This window comes from Carcharhinus amblyrhynchos, chromosome 12, assembly GCF_965287045.1.
Source record: "Carcharhinus amblyrhynchos chromosome 12, sCarAmb.v2.hapA, whole genome shotgun sequence".
Lineage (NCBI taxonomy): Eukaryota > Metazoa > Chordata > Chondrichthyes > Carcharhiniformes > Carcharhinidae > Carcharhinus > Carcharhinus amblyrhynchos.
This window is the reverse complement of record NC_137335.1, coordinates 5,522,309-5,541,605: the sequence shown is the minus strand read 5'-3', so window position 1 is coordinate 5,541,605 and position 19,297 is coordinate 5,522,309. Positions and strand designations below refer to the sequence as shown.

The following is a 19,297-nucleotide window of genomic DNA, read 5'->3' as shown; positions in this document are numbered from 1 at the left end:
TCAGCATCCATTGTCATTTCTCGAAGCTGTTGTGTTTTCAGTAAGTACCTACTTCCCAAAGCTGCCGGGATAAGCAGGAAGAGGATGAGTGAGGTGCAGCGGGCCATGTCCTGCGAAAGCCGGAGCCGCGGCCTCCGCTCCAACGCTCCAGCATCATTTCAAACCACCCTCTCCTCCCGTCGCTAGGCGACCGCCGCGCCACCCTCCGCCAATCAGAGCGCCAGGCTGCCCCTCCGCGACCCCTGCCCCGGAACCACCACACCCACTCTCTTCCCCCGCTCCCCGCGAGCGCTTCCCAAAGGTTCCGATCCCCTCCCCCAAGGCATCGCGTTCAACAAAAACAATAAGAATCCACCCGCATCGGCCGGGAGTGATCGCCCGCTCTCCTCGCGCCGGCCAGTATTGTAAATCCTTTCTCATACCCCCTATAAATGGCGCCGAGGGAGCTTTGACAGCACCGAAAACTTGTGAGGGGCGGCGCAACCGCCCTTGATGAAAGGCGGGCCGCACCCAATGGGCTGCGGAATGGGGATGATGGACAGGTCAATCGACCAATACGGTGCGGGGGAGCGAAGATGAACCTGGAGATTAACCAATCATTGACTGGATGATGTTGATGGACGAATGGATTTACCAATCATCGTGGAGGATTCCGAATGGTCCCGCCTCTGATGGGCGGGGCCGAAGCAGCAAACTCGGTTGAGGGGGAGGCGCCGTTGCCGGGGAAGGGACGGCTCGACTGGGACTAAAAACAGCAGCTGAATAAAGGGGGCCAGCGGCTTCCCCCTGTCACACCGCCACATCAAGGCTGGTCGAGAGTGAAGAGGAGGAAATAAAAGAAGGGAGAATAAAAGGAGAAGGGTGCAAACATGCCGAAGGAGAAGAAAGCCACAGGTGGGTGTGTGTGTGTGTGTGTGTGTGTTTCTGAAGCCGGTGTATGTCAGCCTCTCTCTCTCTCTCTCCATCTGTCAGAGGGAGGGGAAAAAAACCTCCTGTCATCTTCATCTCCTCCTCACTTCTGTCTCCTCTGAGAGAAAGGGAAAGTTGGCTGGGGCAAGGCTGCTGGGTTGCCCCAGGAACAGACTAGGCCCTGACGCCCAAGCTGTCAAAAGGCGCACACACACTTTGCCCTACCTACTCTACACCTCACACGCTTTCTTTCTAGCCTAGCCTGGTCTACAGCTGTCTGCCAGCGAAGACGTTTCTTTGTCTTACACACGGATGCTGGGGAAGGAGATTGGCTTTTCCAAATATGCTGGACGCCTTCTCTATCAATTTGTTCTCCAGATATACTTGACACGTCTTTGTTAACGTGTTTTCCAAATATACTGGACTTTTTTTTTCTATTAATGTGATTTCCAAATATTAATAGGGAAAATAATCAAGGATGTGTTTTCCAAATATACTGGATACTTTTTTCCATCATCTTGCTTTCCAAATATACTTGACACTTTTTAAAAAAATACAAGCGTCAGGCAGTGAATTCAATTGAATTACGGTATTTACTGTATATACACATAGGCATGTCTGTGCCTGGGAGGAAAGTATGTCTTGTCAACATTGCCACATGGAATTAGGATGTCGCAGGCTCTGATTGTAGGGAAAGAGGGCTGTAATGGGCATTTGCAATTGCTCTGTTTAGACGTTTTATTAGGGACCACTGAATTACATCTTCTCTGTGGAGACATTTTAGTAGGAACCTCTGCTGCAATCAGTCTGAAGGGACAATGACGAGATATAATGATAGTGGTATTTAAGTGAGGTGCAATGCAGGTGTGGGTTATATGATGCATGATTACTAATTCAATTGGACTTCCTTTGGGACAGAAATGAGCTGTTGAGTTCTTTATTGGCTACAACAGGCAGATCTCAGTCTGCTTGTCCTTTTTTTTTTGAGATGTTGCTGGTGTGCATTTTAAAGGTTTTGGTGGGTATTTTAAATTATTTGTAGATAGTATGGCATACGTTTTGCATGACTTAGATTCACCCTGGAAGTACAAAATGTTGCATGGCAGTTGAGGTTATTATCGCAGGTTCTTTTTCAGCAGTTTGCTAACTTTTATGTTTGGGCCAGTTTCCATTTTGTGCAGAAAAGAGGAGGCTGAGAGTAATTTTGCATCCAAAAAGCACAATAACTACAAGTATATTCTGAGCAAGAACACAGAAGAAGACTATAGCCTTGCTTTTGTTCAATTTTCTGAAGTTTGTTACTCTGGGTGCAGCATTAATTATGGTCTCTGTTTTCTTTTTATGGGTGTTTGTGTCTCAAATATGTTTGCCAACATTATGGAATAAAAAAAAGTCATCATTGACTCAGCTAATAGAGAAGTGGGTTATTATTGAGATCTTAATCTGTTTTGTTGACTTGGAACACCAGTATATTTTTCAACAAGGATGTTTACTTTTGCAACCGAGCTACATAAGTAAACTATTCCGATGTGAAACATACAGATTATCGATAGATTTTCTTTAGCAGCAGTAAACAATCTTGCATAATGATGAAATGAGTCAAGGGAATTGCTGGAAAAACTCATGTCTGACGGCATCTGTGGAAAGAGAAACAGTTAACAACATTTTGAAACTTCTTTGGAACTGAAGGGAGGTGGAAATGTGATGGGATTTATGCTGTTGAAAAAAGTGGAAGGGTGAGGTCCAATGATAAGGAAAGCCAGGGATAGGTTAGAGTATGGGGGGGACTAAATGACCGAAAAGTAATAGAACAAAGGGCTGGTGTTTAATGGTTGTAGTGAAGTAGTTATACTTCTCATCCCCTCTACACTGGGGAGACCAAATGTAGTCTCAGTGGCTGCTTTGCAGAACACTTCCATTTAGTCTGCAAGCATGACCAAAATCTTTTGGTTGCTTGCCATTTTCATTCATTATTTTAGCCTTGTGATCACAATTCTGGCCTCGGTTTGCTGTAGCGGTCCAAGCAAACGTTGGAACGTGCTGCTTTGATAAAGCAGCCAGCACAATCAAGGACCCCAGATGTACTTTCTTCCACCTTTTTTCCATCAGGAAAAAAATACAAAAACCTGATCGCGTACCAACCAACTTGACAAGCTTCTTCCCTGCTGCCATCCGACCTTTGAATAGACCTACCTTATATTAAATTGATCTTTCTCTACACCTTAGCTATGAATGTAACACTATATTTTGCACTCTTTCCTTCCTTCTCCCCTATGTGCTCTGAATGGAATGCTTTGTATAGTGCAAAAGAAACAATACTTTTCATTGTATCTCAATGCATGTGACAATATTAAATCAAAAAGCATAAGGAATAGCACCTCATCTTCCAATGAGGCACTTTACAGCCTTCTTGACTCAACATTAAGTTAAACAACCCAACAGTGAACTTTACCCTCTATTTTGCTGCTTTTTTGCCAAAGAGTCACACTCTATACATTTCATGTTTTTGCTTTCACATATAACTGTCCTTTTATTCTGCCATTAGTACTTACTCTGGGCCAAATGCTTTGTTTCTTTACTATCTTTGCCTTTCTTTGCCGTTGGTTCCACGAGGGCTTTGTCACTTAAACTCTCCCTCTCTCTAACCCATCCCTGATCTTTTCTTTTGCTTTATCTGACTTACCTTTTTTCAACAGCATTAAACCTATTTCTATAATTCATCAGATCTGAAGAAATCATATTGACTGAACATTCACTCTGCTTCTCTCGCTGCAGATGCTGTTACTTTCTGCTTTTATTTCAGCTTTTCCCCCATCTGCAGTTTTTGCTTTTGATAATTGATAAGTAGTTAGTGAAAGTTGTTATAAAATTGTGGGGAATTACTTGTGGATACTATACTATTGCAATGTTTTTAATTTAAAATTGCATCTTTTCTGCAAGCATGCTGCAGATGTTTTAAGTTTGCAATCTTAAAATTAATGGCTTGTCTTGCAACTTGTTTAGTACAATTTCTGATAGTTTTATTACCCAAATATTACAAAATTCTGTTCCTTGCCATGATCGTAGTTGAATGATTCGGATACTGAAGATACCGCTAAATTCAAGTTCCTATGCCTGATCTTGGCCTTACCAACACCTGCTTTAGCCAGATCCCACTGCCAAAATGTTGAACTAGAAACTGGACACAGAACAACCTATAAGGGAGGACCTACGTTTTGTTGTTGCACTAAGTTTCTGTTCCTTTTACCTGAGAATCCACATTTCGTAAAATCTCTGCAGTGCTGAAGGAGTCCGTACAGCCTATCGAGTCTGCATTGCCCCTCAAACGTATTCTTCCTGTACTCTAGGAGGTTTTCACAGTAACTTCATTACAGATTTAATGTAAGCTGAGTTGTGAGACTAATAAAACTTAAAGAAACTCTACCTAGGCCCATTCTCCTGTAACCCTGCACATTGGTCATGGCCAGGCCACCTAACTTGCACATCTTTGCACTGTGGGAGGATTCTGGAGCACCTGGAGGAATCCATGCAGACATGGGGAGAACATGTAACCTCCACATAGACAGTCACAGAAGGCTGGAATGAAACCTGGCACCCTGAGGCAGCAGTGCTAACCACTGCCATCATGCCACCCATATTGATGGAATGAAAGTCAATTCTGTTTAGTGGCTGTGTAACTCCTACACAAAATGAATTCAGCCGATGTTAATCTAATTCCTATTAAAATGAGGCCATAGCCTATTTGCACCAATTCAGGCAATATGAATGTTTACTGTAGGGAAATTGTATTTCGCACTTGTGTTTTTCTGAAACTGCACTTTAAAACTTGGTGTGATATTGCAGAGTATTACTGTTTTTACATGTAAAATATCCAATTTGTTATTGTTTGATGCTGAAAAGAGGAAATGCATTCCATTCCTTGATGCATATGTTAGACCTTGATCAGTGCAAAAAATTCAACTTTAGTAAGTAAGTGGAGAGAGAAGGTAAATTTATTTGCAATGATTTTTCCCAGCCAAGCGGAAGATGACACTTAGTGTTTCTATTGTGAAGGAACCTGATAGTGGAACCATGAATGTTTATTTTTTTTCCAGTTTTCTCTGATATTTAACAACCACCACCACCACCATGAAAGGTTTTAATTGGCATAATTCTGCTGGTGCTGATTCCCTTTAGGTTCATACGAGCTTTGTGTTGGCCATATAGCACGTCTTCCTGCACTAGGCATCCTGTCTCAGGCTTGTCTGTTTTGACTAAATTGCTAATTCAGAGAGCTGGTGCAGACATGATGGGCCAAATGGCCGCTGCCTCCTGTTTTATAACAATTCTGTTATTTTTGTCATTTGTCCCCAACCTCGGGTAATGAATTTCCATTTTGGCACAGTTACTCAGTCTGTTGTAAATCTACGCCCTCTTATGTCTGGATAGAGTAGATTATGGAGAAACTGTTTCCATTGGCAGTAGAGCTGTGAACCACATGACACCGATTTTAAAGAGATTGGCAAAAGAAGCAACGATGACAGAAGGAAAAATTATTTTACATTGCAAGTGATTACAGTCTGAAATGTTGGAGGCAGATTCAGTCAAGGCTTTAGAGAATTGAATTATTACCTGTAGAGAAAACGTTGCAGGGTGTCAGAGGAAAGAAACTAGCTGAATTACTTTTTCAGGGAGTTGGTTGGCACAGACATGATGGGCCAAATGGCCTCCTGTGCTTGCAAGTGGTTTATGGTTTCATGATTTTGTTGCTACAGCTCAACTAGCTAAATTGCACAATTGGGCAACTCCCAATACAACTTGTAAATTGTTTAAACTTTGTAGTAACTAAGTTGGAATTCACATTGCAAATTTTTAGTCACGTTTTTAAAATTTTAAAACATGGATTAGACCTGCTTTGTGTGGATTATCTGATAAGACCAATCACAATTACCCTGCCCCAATTTCATTTGTTCTCTATCATTAACAAAATGATAGATGATACCGTTGAAGGTGTTAGCGTGCAACATTTACACAACAATAACCTGTTCACCAGTGTTCAGTTTGGGTTCCACTAGATCCTCTCGGCAATAGACCTTTGTACAAATTTGGCCCGAACGTGGATGCAAGCTGAATTCCAGAGATGATGACAGCGTGACTGCCCTTGACATCAAGGGAGCATTTAATGAGTGTGGCTTCAAGAATCCCTAGAAAAATGGAAGTCATTGGGAATTATGGGGGAAATACTCTCCACTAGTTGGAATCATACTTCTCACAAAGGAAGATGTTTATGGTTGGAAGTCAACTCAGCCCCAGGGAATTGAGGACCCTTGGTCGAACTATCTTCAGCTATTTCATCAATTACCTTTCCTCCATCATAAGGTCAGAATGGGGATGTTCACTGAATGATGCTGAATATTGTGCAGTTGTGACTCCTCAAATACTGAAGCTGTTTATGTGCCCACAAGCAGCAAGACCTGGACAACATTCTGATTTTGGGGCAATTAAGTGGTGGCACCCACCTTGAACAAAAGTCTAACCATCTCTCCTTGACATTCAACAACACTACCATCACTGAATTCCAGCCGTCAACATCCTAAGATACACATTTGATCAGAAACGTAACTGGGCCAAGGACGTTTAAAAACTGTGGCTACGGAGCTCAAGTCAGAGAGCATGATGGAAGACTCACCAATTCCCTGACTGAGTGGAATTCCAACAACACTCAAGCTTGACACCATCCAAGACAAAACAGCCTGCTTAATGGTACCTCATTCACCACCTTCAAGTATCAATTCTTCCAAAATCAGTGCACAGTGGGAGCAGTGTGCATCATCTGCAGCAACTTGATCAAGTCTCATTTGATGTAGCTTCTAAACCCGTGACCTCTACCATCTGGAAGGACAAGGACAGCAGACGTATGGGAGCACCAGCACCTACAAGTTTCCTTCCAAGTCGCATCCATCCTACCTTGGAACAATATTGTTGCTGGGTCAAAATTCTGGAATTCCTTCCCCAACCACATTGTACTACAAGAGATGAACTGCAGTTAGTGCAGAAGTCATCTTGCCACCACCTTAGAGGGCAACAACTGTAGATATTGCCAACCAAGCTCATGTCAGAAGAATTAATTTCTTAATGTAGTAGGAGTAGTAGTAGTTTCCAGTATGCACATCCAAGGACGACATAACTATATGGATGTATCTGACTTTAGTATTGTTTGGCGGGATAGAGGTGTTTTTTTTTATAGAAGCAACTTTCCTTTCTTACCATATACCGGCCAGCATCCACTTTGTGTGCCATTTGTGTCACTGCTTTTTTTTTAACAGGAATGTTGGCTTCTCCATAACTGACTCATTTTGATTTATTATTGGTATACAGTGAAAAGTATTGTTTCTTGCACTATACAGACAAAGCATACCATTCATGGAGAGGGTGTGCAGTGTAGTGTTACAATCATAGCTAGGGTGAGAGAAAGATCAACTTAATATAAGGTAGGTCAATTTCAAATGTCTGGCAGCAGAGGAGAAGATTGTTCTTGAGTCAGTTGGTATGTGATCTCAGACTTTTGTCTTTTTTCCAGACAGAAGAAGGTAGAGTGTGGCTGGGGTGCGTGGGGGTCCTTAATTATGCTGGCTACTTCTCAAAAGCATTGGGAAGTCAATGGATGGGAGGCTGGTTTGATTGATGGATTAGGCTTTGTTCACGGCCGTTTGTAGTGCCTTGCGGTCTTGGGCAGAGCAGGAGCCATACCAAGCTGTGATACATCCAGAAAGGATGCTTTCTGTGGTACATCTGTTAAAGTAGCTGGGAGTCATCGTGGACATACTGAATTTCCTTGAGCCTCCTGAGAAAGTTAAGGTGCTGGTGGGCTTTCTTAACTATAGTGTTGGCATAGATGGACCAGGACAAGTTGTTAGTGATCTGGATGCTCTCAAACCTGAAGGTTCTGACCACTTCCACTTCATTCCTGTTGATGTAGGTAGGCACATTTCTCCACTATGCTTCCTGGAGTTGACGACTATCTCCTTTTGTTTTAACTGACACTGACTAAGCTGCGTGTTATTCTCACCTAATCTATATTTTTTCATATTTCTCAGCAAATTGAATTCATAAACCTCGTCATCTAACCTCCTATGATTTTTGACCCTTTCCATTCTCCAGCCTTATACTTCTCCCTTCTGCACCTTCGCATCCTCTAGAACCCTCTCTTCTGGACCTATACAGCAGAGTTTCCAGCTACTTGACAACCATCCTTTGAACCCACCCCCATGTCAAATGCCCCACCTTTGCATGGTTGTCCCCTCTCCCAAAAATCTTAACGTTCAACTTGTTGACCAACCACCACTCCTTGTGTTTCCATCTGTAGCTCGTTATTCATTTCTGAATCTATTCTATTATTTTTCTAACTGAACAATATTTTCTGTTTTTAAAGCTGGTTTGCAAATGTAGGAGGCTTAGGAGTAATCTTAGAGATCTGTGAAATAATGAGGGGCATAGATAAGCTAGATAGTCAATATCTTCTCCCAAAGATGGGGTAGTCTAAAACTAGAGGGCATAGGTTTAAGATGAGAGGGGAGAGATACAAAAGAGTCCAGAGGGGCAATTTTTTCACACCTGAGGGTGGTGTGTCTGGAATGAGCTGCCAGAAGTAGAGGCGGATACAATTTTAGCTTTTAAAAAGCATTTAGACAGTAAGATTCGCATAGAGGGATATGGGCCAAATGCAAGCAATTGGGACTAGCTTAGTGATTAAAAACTGGGCGGCATAGACAAGTTGGGCTAAAGGCCTGTTTTCATGTTGTGAACCTCTGTGACTCAACATCATGTTGCTGGTGTTTATGTGCACAGGTGGGAAGCAAGTGCCCAATTCCATCAATTCGACAGGTTACAACTTTGAAGGCTATTACGCAGGAATCACAGCTTGTTTGCCCTTAATATAAGTTGTAGAACATTTAATTAAGCTCAATCTCTTGTTTAAAAGAAAATGTTACGGGTGAGAGTTTCTTTTACGATACAAGTTATGCAAACGCTTGAGTTGCAATTTTAAGATTTGCTTCCAATGAGCATGTTTGATTAAAAATGAGTTCCTTTAGAAAAGGAAGGCTTAGTTTTTAATGGTATCTTTACAAATCTAGATCATTTGTAAACTTTTTAACCTTCCTTTCTAGTCTGCTTTTGCAAACTGGCAGATATGAATATTTTGTTTTTAAAATTTTATTATTTAGCAAAATCTTGACAACTTTAAAAGCAATAGGGTTTTAGAGGACACTTGCTATGATAATTCAGGAAAATAGTATGTGGGAATTAAAGGCACAATGGGTATAATTTTTACAACGGCGAGTGCTGAGGAAACCCAAAGCTATTTTGCACTCAGTTGAACATTGGCAGTGGGCAGGACTTTCTTCCACCTTTTTTGAAGGAAGTCCCACCATGGAGAACTGTTGATCAATCTGACTGGCCTACAGCTCTCCAACCCGACCATTGCATTGCAGTAATCAGAGATACTGCAGCGCTCTACCTGAAACTAAATCCTGGGACTGTTCTAAGGTAAGTCCTGGATGGGATGATTTGAGGATGCCTTGGGGAGTGGAAGGAGAGGGGGAAGAAGGTTTCCCAGAGGAGAGGGTGCCTCAAATCTGAACTGGTCTTCAAATTGAGGCACCTGTTCCTGTCTGACATGGAGAACAGTGGAAAATGGATTACTTAGCTGCCCATGCAATGACTTAAAATGTACAAACAACATAATATTCCAGGCAAAAGGATAGATAATCCCTTCAATTGGCTCAGTAATTAATTATTGCTGGATGTGCTGCTGGTCTGTGCTGGTGCCTGCCAACTGAAATATCATGAGTGTGGGATGATGTCAGGATGCATACCCAGTGTCATCACACAGTCTTGCATGTTTCTGAGGTTGTGTGCACCTGGACTCGTAAAATTTTGCCCAACAGATCTGCATTGGATTTGAATCCAGCCATGTAGGTATTTTTGAAATCTTGTTCTTTCCTGGGATGTGGGCATTTATGCTAGCATTTATTACCCATTCCTAATGATTACATGAATTATGTCTACTTCCATGTCCTGGAAGTAACATAATGAGTTTATCCAGAACCGAGGATGCAAACTTCCCATTTCTGTGTATCTTGAGTGTTTAGAGAGGCAAACTAGAATTTTTTTTGTCTGCAAACATTGGTCATTTGTGGTAGAATACAGATCTTTCCTTGGTGGCAAACCTGTCCAGGGATTGTTTGATACTGACACTGGGTGCCAAGAATGAACAAGAACCTGTATTCTATTCTGCACCCCTGATAGTCTTCCGACCTCTGAAGTAGTACATGTTACAGTCTCCTGGTGTAAAATAAGTGTGTTTTAAAACTTTTCTGTATAAGGGCATTAGCACATTCTCAAGGACTACATGTTCCAGTTTCTTAAAGGCTGAGGCTAATCAAAAGGAAAACAATTCTATCAGTGATGATGCATTTTATTAAATTGCAGCAACTGAATCAATGCGTTACAAATTGGCAAATAAAAACAAAATGCAGAGTGTGGAGTTCTTCAGTCTGTCTAAGATTGAATAAGCAGAAATTTGATGAACTGCTGATTCCCAATCTCAAAATAGGTGGTGTATTAGTTGCACGTTGAACTTGAACACTGGCCCAGAAAAAGATTGGCACTCCTGCACAAGTTCCCTCTTGAATTATAGGAAACATGAGTGAATTGTGTACTGGATTTTATATTACACCGTGAAGGTTTCAGTGTTTTAATGCAGAATTTGCTATTAAATTTATTTAACATGGTTTTCCAGCCCAAATGCTTATTTCCATATATTCCCAATGTATTGGAGCCCTATAAATATTCAGTGTAGGAATCGAGCTACTTAATGAACGTCAGATGATGTACTGCATAAGAGCTATATTTATATTTGTCAAAAGTATTGAAGTGTGCAGGAGGATCTCAATTTAATGCTTTCAGATTAATTTATTACTGATACCAGTTTGAACATGAGAATCGTTTAAATACCACAGCAGCAGAAGGCCATTCAGTCCAGGTGAAAGCGTTTGTACTGGATCTTTTGTCAAGCAAGCTACTTAGCTAGGCAAAAGACACAAGGGATTATTCTTCTGGACATTGTGACCAGGCAGAAGCTACTTTAACAAATATATGGGGCAGGTGAATTCTCCCTTCCCACCCATCACAGGAATGGCAGTAGTGGTTGACCTGGGAGTCTCTTGTTGTGGGGAGAGTGCAGCTAGCGAATCCTACCCAAGGTTTCTGGATAATTGGCTCAAAGAAAGGGATTTGCTCTGATATCCATCATGACAACAAAATAATCAGCCAAGTCATGCTACTTTGTTTTTCACACTTTTTACCAATGTACCTTCTCTCGGTTCAGGTACCTATTTTTAAATTGCCAATAATAGATACTATATCTTTGCAGCTCTGTATCACACTGTTAACGCTGGCTTTGACAGTTTTAATAAAATGAGTCAGGATATGTAAGATTGTTCGTGAGCTAAGCTGCATCATAAATTAAACTCGAGGCATAAGTGGTAGATCCTGTCCCTGTTCTTAGTGGATTTTAGTTGTTTTTTTGTTCTACAAATGATATTAAGCATTTTGTTATCTTTCTCCTTCCTTTTTTTTTTATTCAGCCCCATATTGCATTTACTGGTTACAAATTCTCCTTTATTAAATTTCTCTCAACTGTGAGAATTGACTGACAAATGATTAGTTTGATTTGATTTTCCACCCCCCTGCCATTAATTTATTGCCTGACTGTACAGAGGCTAGTCCTCTGTCACCAATCATTCCTTTATTTAGTGAGGTCTGAACACCATTCACGACCTGAGTCTGTTGATTGATTGCTGGCCTGAGTGAAGACGGTTGGTTTAACCCCCCTCCGCTCTTTTGTTTGAAAGATTTCTGTTTACTGTACTGACCCATCCTGAGCGGTCATAAACTTATTATTTTGGGGGTTTGTGAAGTTAGAACAAACCAGTAGGCTTACTCTGGAGGCTACGTAAGAGTTATTTTGTACTTCTGTGTCCCAAGCTGCGAGACAAAGTTGTGCACATTAAAAGTGACGGGCCATTAATTTCATTGTTTCATCGCCTTTTCTAACAGAGCAGAGCATGGTATGCACAGAACCAAATTGGACATGACAAATTTGGAGATGGAGAGTCTGCCACACTTTTTAATAATGAAAAGGAATATGCTGAAGTGTTCTCCACCAGCAAGAAGCACTTGAAAATGGAGGCATTCAAGAGGAGTATATGAATTTTGAACTCTTATGAGTGCCCATTCCTGTTTGTGGTCAATTGATCCATTTCACTGTTTTGCATGGAGTTTTTCTATGATTGCATTGCTAGAAGTAGAATTTTACCATATCATTTTCTGGAACCTTCATCTGTAAAAAGATCTTTATGTTGACTCTAAAGGAATAACCACTTTGATCAAATTAAACCACAGTTGTGTGATTACAACCACCGCCAATCTGGTGTGGCCTTTGAGGGCCTTTTGCCAGAGATACAAGGCTCCCTGCAGCCTGGAATCTTAATCATTTCTTGTCACTCTGATTTGACCTATTGTCACGTGTATTAGTATGCAGTGAAAAGAATTGTTTCTTGCGTGCTATACAGACAAAGCATACCATTCATAAAGAAGGAAATGAGAGTGCAGTATGTGATGCTGCAGTCATAGCTTGGGTGTAGAGAAAGATCAACTTAATGCAAGATAAGTCCATTCAAAAGTCTGGCAGCAGGGAAGAGGCTGTTCTTCAGTCGGTTGCTATGTGACCGCAGACTTTTTTGTATCTTCCTTTTTCCCAATGGAAGAAGGTGAAAGAGAGAATGTGTCTGGGGTGCACGGAGTCCTTAATTATGCTGGCTGCTTTGCTGAGGCAGAGGGAAGCATAGACAGAGTCAATGGATTGGAGGCTGGTTTGAGTGATGGATTGGGCTACATTCGTGATCTCTTGTAGTTTCTTGCAATCTTGAGCAGAGCAGGAGCCATACCAAGCTGTGATATAACCAGAAAGAATGCTTTCTATGGTGCATCTGTAAAACCTGGTGAAAGTCATAGCTGACATGCCAAATTTCTTTAGTCTGAGAAATTAGAGGTGTTGGTGGGCTTTCTTAACTATAGTGGGGGGAACCAGGACAAGTTGTTGATGATCTGGACATCTAAAATCTTGATGCTAGCGAGTCTTTCTATTTTGTAGACAGACCTCCTCTATGTTCCCTGAAGTTAATGACAATCTCCTCCTTTTTGTTTCGTTGACATTGAGGGAGAGATTATTGTTGCCGCACCGGATTCCCTGTTTCATTCCTGTACTCTGCCTCGTCATTGTTTGATAAGCGACCCACTACGGTGGTGTAGTCAGCAAACTTGAAAATTGAATTGGAGAGGAATTTGGCCACATAGGTGTATAAGGAGTACAGTCGGGGGCTGAGAACACAGCTTTGTGGGACACCGGTCTGGAGGATGATTGTGGAGGAGGTGCTGTTGCCTATTTTACTGATTGCGGTCTGTGGGTTAGGAAGTTCAGGATCCAGTTGCAGAGGGAGGAGCTGAAACCCAGGCCACGGAGTTTAAAGATTAGTTCCATAGGAATAATGGTGTTGAAGACTGAGCTGTAGTCAATAAATAGGTGTCTTTTGTTATCTAGGTGTTCCAGGATTGAGTGCAGAGCCAGGGAAATGGCATCTGCTGTGGACCTATTGTGGTAGGCAAAGTGCAGTGGATCTATGCAATCCGGGAGGCTGGAATTGATTCATGTCATGACTAGCCTTTCAAAGCACTTCTTCTAACCAAAAATTCACAATAAGGGTTCTCACCTTAGTTGTCCGTATACTTTCTTAACATTTTAAGAAAACGATTGACCATTATGTTGAGTTTACGGCATAAAAACAGACATTCAACACGACTAATCTATCCTGGCATTTATGGGCTGCCTTCAATCTCTCTTCAACTAATGCTGTCGGGAGATAACATTTTATCTTTTTCTCCTTGACTTTCTTGCCTTGCTTTTTTTTTTGAATGCATTCATTTAAACTTGCTGTTTAAAATGTTTTTGTTTTAATAATTGAGATGGTTTCTTTTCACCTATTTAATGTCTTTCTGATTTCTTTGACTTTTGCTTTTCTTACTTTCCCTTCTCATCTTTTTCTGTTTTGTATTTCTCTTCCACTTTTGACACTCAGGTCAGGTTGCTTAGTCAGTTGAAGGTCAGTCTTGCTTTTGCCTGCATTCCAACAGGGTTCATTTTGCCTCATAAACAAAGGTTCTATGATTTCTGAATGTAGGGAGAAACCTGGATATTGCAGGGACTTGCCATATCTACTCTTTTTCTTATTTGATGGACTTGGTCAATCACGTTTTTATACATTTGGATCAGATCACTGTATCCTGGTCATCTTTAGTACTAATACAAAGGCACAAGGAGTACTGATGCCAGGACAATCTCCACACTCTGGTTGTTAGGAATTTGGGAAGCTAATAGTTGAACCTGTGGTGAACACACAACAAACAAGTAATAAGATTAGCAGGCATCTCAAGGAACACCTGAGATGTGATTTCTCCTTCCCCTCTTTTCAGGACAATCTGTTTATTGGAGATCAGTGGATCTGTACAGGTAGTAACTTCTAAGGGCAAAGAATTTGAATAACTGCAGTCAGACCAGTTCACAGTAGAATATCAAAGAAACTGAAAATGCAACTGCTAGAACCCTTATTGGACAAGTGGGGAAGTTTTCCATCCATCAGTCAGAGGCTTGTTCCATCTAATGTTTAGAGCTACAACAGATTGCAAATATTCTCCTCAGATGCAGTTTTGTGCCCATGCTGAATCAGGAAAAGACATTTTCCCAGACTTCGTCATCCAAGCTGTATTGTGAGGTAACTGAGCTGGATTTGACTTGTCTGGGGGAAATGTCTCAGTAAATTCAGGAAAGGTGGGTATATGTTGGGAACAAGAAGTAATTTCTGATTAAAACTGTTTTAGTTATTAATAGTGTCACTCTAGTTATTAGTTTTAATTGTGTGTTTTCCTTTTACTTTAAGGACTCCGTTAACTGTTTACACAGTGGACTGAGTTCTTCACTGTTTTATATGGTTCCTCACGTTATTCTGAACACCACTAAACCATTGTTTCAAGTTTGCCCTTTGGGTTTTGAGACATTGTCGCAGTTAACATCAGCAGATTTCTTCACAGTGATCAATGCGTGGGATTACCTTTTTTGGACAGAATAGTGAAGGCCAAAAGCCTGAAGACATTTAATGCCACATTTTATCTTGGTACTGAATCAGTTTGGATACTGAAAGGTCACTGTGCTTCTGTCATTTTGTATAGCTTCCTTTGCTGTGCACGTGTGTGTTTTCATGAGTCTGCTGCTGGACTAAGAGCTGGAATTATTAACAGCATGAGAACCAATTTGTGGGCCTCATTCTTCCCAAATCTAAGCTGGAAAAATCACCATGAAACCAATTTTTGTAAGACAGTTACATAACAACATAATAGGTGGCCCTTTTAAGCTTCTTTTCTAGATCATTTAAGCTGAATGGTACAGCTGAAGGTAACCATGTGGGTAAACCTTGTGTGCTTTTAGAATAGGTTTGCCCACCTGATTTTATTGCAAATGAAAACTTCACTGCTACACTGAACAACAGGTTATTTAGTATCACCAAGCTTTCGGAGCACTGCTCCTTCATCAGGTGAGTCTTTGTCTGTATGTGCTGTACTTGTGAACCCAGCTCTCTGCTCAAACTGATGATACCAAATAAACCTGTTGGACTATAACCTGGTGTTGTGAGACTTCTTACTGTGCCCACCCCAGTCCAGTGCTGGCATCCCCACATAATACTGAACAACTGACAGGTCTCTTGAATTGGTGAATTGTAGTCTGGGCTAAATAGATTTCAACAAACTAAGATTTTTCTTCTTTTCAATACAGAAAGCAGATTTTTTTTTTCCTCTAGCATGTAGGTGTAGAAAATGTCCCAAGGCACTTCAAGGGAAGAAACTAACTGAAAACTGATCTTTGTACGTGGGCTAAATTTGACTTGATTTATTATTGTCACATATATTAAGATACAGTGAAAACTATTGTTTCTTATAGGCTGTACAAATGAAGCATACCCTTCATAGAGGAGGAAAGGAGAGAGTGCAGAATGTAGTGCTACAGTCATAACTAGGAGTAGAGAAAGATCAATTTAATGCAAGGTAGGTCCATTCAAAAGACTGACAGCGGTAGGGAAGAAGCTGTTCTTGAGTTAGTTGGTACCTGACCTCAGACTTTTTGTATCTTTTTCCCAACAGAAGAAGGTGGAAGAGGGAATGTCCAGAGTGCATGGGGTCCTTAATTATGCTGCCTGCTTTGCTGAAGCAGCGGGAAGTGTAGACAGTCAGTGGATGGGAGGCTGGTTTGTGTGATGGATTGGACTACATTCACAACCTTTTGTATTTCTTCCAGTCTTGAGCAGAGCAGGAGACATACCAAGCTGTGATACAACCAGAGAGAATGCTTCTGTAAAAGTTGGTGAAAGTTGTCGCTGTCATGCCAAATTTCCTTAGTCTTCTGAGAAAGAGCTGGGTTTAAAAGCCATTTTTTTAGCATTGTATTGCAGTTATGTGGGTGCTGTTTATTGCAGTTGACAGTCTGTTAATTGTTCAAAAGCAGAGAACATTGGACGCTGGAAATTGGATTTTTTTTTAAACGGTAAATGCTGCAAGGCCTCGGCAGGTCGGCAGCATCTGTGGCCAGAGGAATGGAGTTAATCTTTCGGTCAGTCACATTTCATTGGAACAATTAATAACAGTTTAGATTACAAATTGATTACTTTTGGTTAACGTTCTAATTAATTATAAATTGTTGAAATAAAGGTTTCAGACTCAAATGTTTCTTCAAAATTAACTGTTCACGTGGATCTTTGGTCACTTTTTTTTCTAGAATGCCGGAACATTTCTATCCAGATAACAAAAGGCCTAGCATAGTTTTCAAGGACTTTTGTTTTGTATCCTGTCAGCATAGTTTGATTCTTTTCTTTTGCTTCTATCCAGACTTGTGAATGGAACTTGTGGGAGGAGCGATTCTCCCATCCTGCAGCGCTAATTTGTTTTTAGCACAGCGGACTGGGATATTCCAGCAGTGCCCAATGCACAGGATCTGCACTGGGCGTCCTGGCCTGCTAGCATCTCCCAGTGCCTGATTTCCAGTGATGTCCCATACGCACTGGAAATAGGTGGGGAAGCACATAAATGCTAATTACCATATATTTTTAAATGTGATTAGTGGGCCCAGGGCTAAAGCCTCTGGGCCCGCTAGCATCTCTTCTCTCCATCCCTCCCCCTTCCCCAAGCTCCATCTTGGCAGTGCCAGCCTGAGCTCCCTGGCATTGCCCAAGGGCCAAATTGCCAAGGAGCCTGCAAGCAGGGCATCTGAGGGAAAGACTGGGTGGGACAATCACGGGGGATGGGGGGGGGGGTGTCCCGCTGTCACTTTGCACAGGGATCAGTGGAGGAGGGAGCGAAACCAGTGATCGGGGCTAGCCATTGGAGTGGGGAGGGTGGGAGGGGGTCGGGACTGGGGGCTTGCCTTGAGGGTGGGATGGGGGGTGGGTCAGATCAGGGCTGCGGGGTGGGGGAGTTGTGGAGGCTGGGCTGGACATGGTTGGGGGCCAGCAATCAGGCCGTGAGGTGCGGAGGGCCCATATTGTGGGGATCATAGGACCGACCAGCAATCTGGAGGCTGGCAGTGCAGAGCTACTGCACGTGCGCTGATTTTGATACTGACAGATCAGCACATGTGCCATGGCCCACTCAGTGCTCTGTTGCTGGCCTCCCAGGCAGGAATACACCCAAACCCCTGAATTGTGAAGTGAATCACGCTAGTGCTCTCTGCAGTGCATAGAGTATGAGATCCACTTTGAAACTCAGCTGAAAAAAACATCGTGGTTTACTCCAACAACCTGTGCTTGTTCCCTCCCTCCACATGCCGACACTACAGTTAAGCAAGCCTGCCAACACCTCTACTTTCTGAAAAGACTAAGGAAATTAGGCATGTCAGCTACAACTCTCTCCAACTTTTACAGATGCACCATAAAAACATTCTTTCTGGGTGTATCACAGCTTGGTATGGCTCCTGCTCTGCCCAAGGCCGCAAGGATCTACAAAAGAACTTGAATGTAGCCCAGTCCATCACACAAACCAGCCTCCCATCCATTGACTCTGTCTACACTTCCTGCTACCTCGGCAAAGCAGCCATGATAATTAAAGACCCAATGCAACCCAGACATTCTCCTCTCCCACCTTCTTTCATCAGGAAAAAGATACAGAAGTCTGAGGTATTGTACCAACTGACTCAGGAACAGCTTCTTCCTTGCTGCTGTCAGACCTTTGAATGGACTTGCCTTGTGTGAAGTTGATCTTTCTCTACACCCTAGCTATAACTGTAAAACCACATTCTGCACTCTCTCCTTTTCTTCTCTATGAACAGTGTGCTTTGTCTGTATAGTGCGCAAGAAACAATACTTTTCACTGTATCCTAATACATGTGACAACGAAACAAATCAAATTCGACACTTAAATCTTTTTGGGAGAATTCTGGCTGCAGTTTTTGCAATAGTGTTTCTTCAGCCGTTGTTGAATGAACAACTGGGGGAGGCTTCAAACAGGTTTTCTCTTTGAATGTGTCATTTGAGAAATGTGCTTTACTTTGATCTCCGTGACACCTACCATTAAATATTTGTAAACACTGCAGAGCAAAGATAATTACATTTATACATGCTTGTTTCTGGAAGATGGGTACCTGTGAGTCAGCTCCCAGCATTAACACTACTTAACCTCATATCTCAGTTGCAGAAATTCAGATTACAAAATGCTGGTCTATAATACTGTGACTTGAGGTGAGGGGGCTGAATTTGTGTGTAGATACTGATAGTCAACATACTGCAAATCAGACTGCATGTAATAGATTAGGAGAGCAACAGACTGAAGACTTTTTAAATTAAGCTATTCTAGTTGTTTGACTGCTTCTCAAAAAAAATCAAGTTCAGTGACTGCATGTATGCTTAAAAACATGGTCATTCATAAACTACATTGTTTGAGAAGCACTTGAACATATACTCAAATTTTTTCACATCATAGTTTTGTGATTTTTGCCTTCCTTATGTTAGGCAATGTTCTATGAGCTGTGATTTATAAGATGTAAATTGGAATGATGGTGGTTTTCTGTTTCCTCAATTTTGCTAAATGTTTCCCATCTTGGCTGCTTCTGAGAAGATTGGACTGACCTGAATCCCAAATCCCTTCACCATTTTAGCAAAATGTACCACCTCACGTTTTAATGGCATTGTGTCACATTTGTCACCTTTCTGTGGCTGCCTTATCAGTAACACCCTTGGCACCTTCTGTCATA

The 19,297-nt window shown here is 41.7% G+C and overlaps 1 protein-coding gene across 2 annotated transcripts in view; it reads left to right on the top strand.

Annotated features, from left to right (window-relative positions):
* Positions 1–716: 716 nt before the first annotated feature.
* Positions 717–19,297, top strand: part of macrod2 (mono-ADP ribosylhydrolase 2) — an 855,710-nt gene continuing 837,129 nt past the window's right edge. For both annotated transcript variants that reach the window (XM_080200007.1, XM_080200006.1), the window contains exon 1: positions 717–894. In XM_080200007.1, the coding sequence (XP_080056133.1) occupies positions 870–894 (25 nt within the window). In that variant the 5' untranslated portion in view covers positions 717–869. The remainder of the gene's footprint in view (positions 895–19,297) is intronic.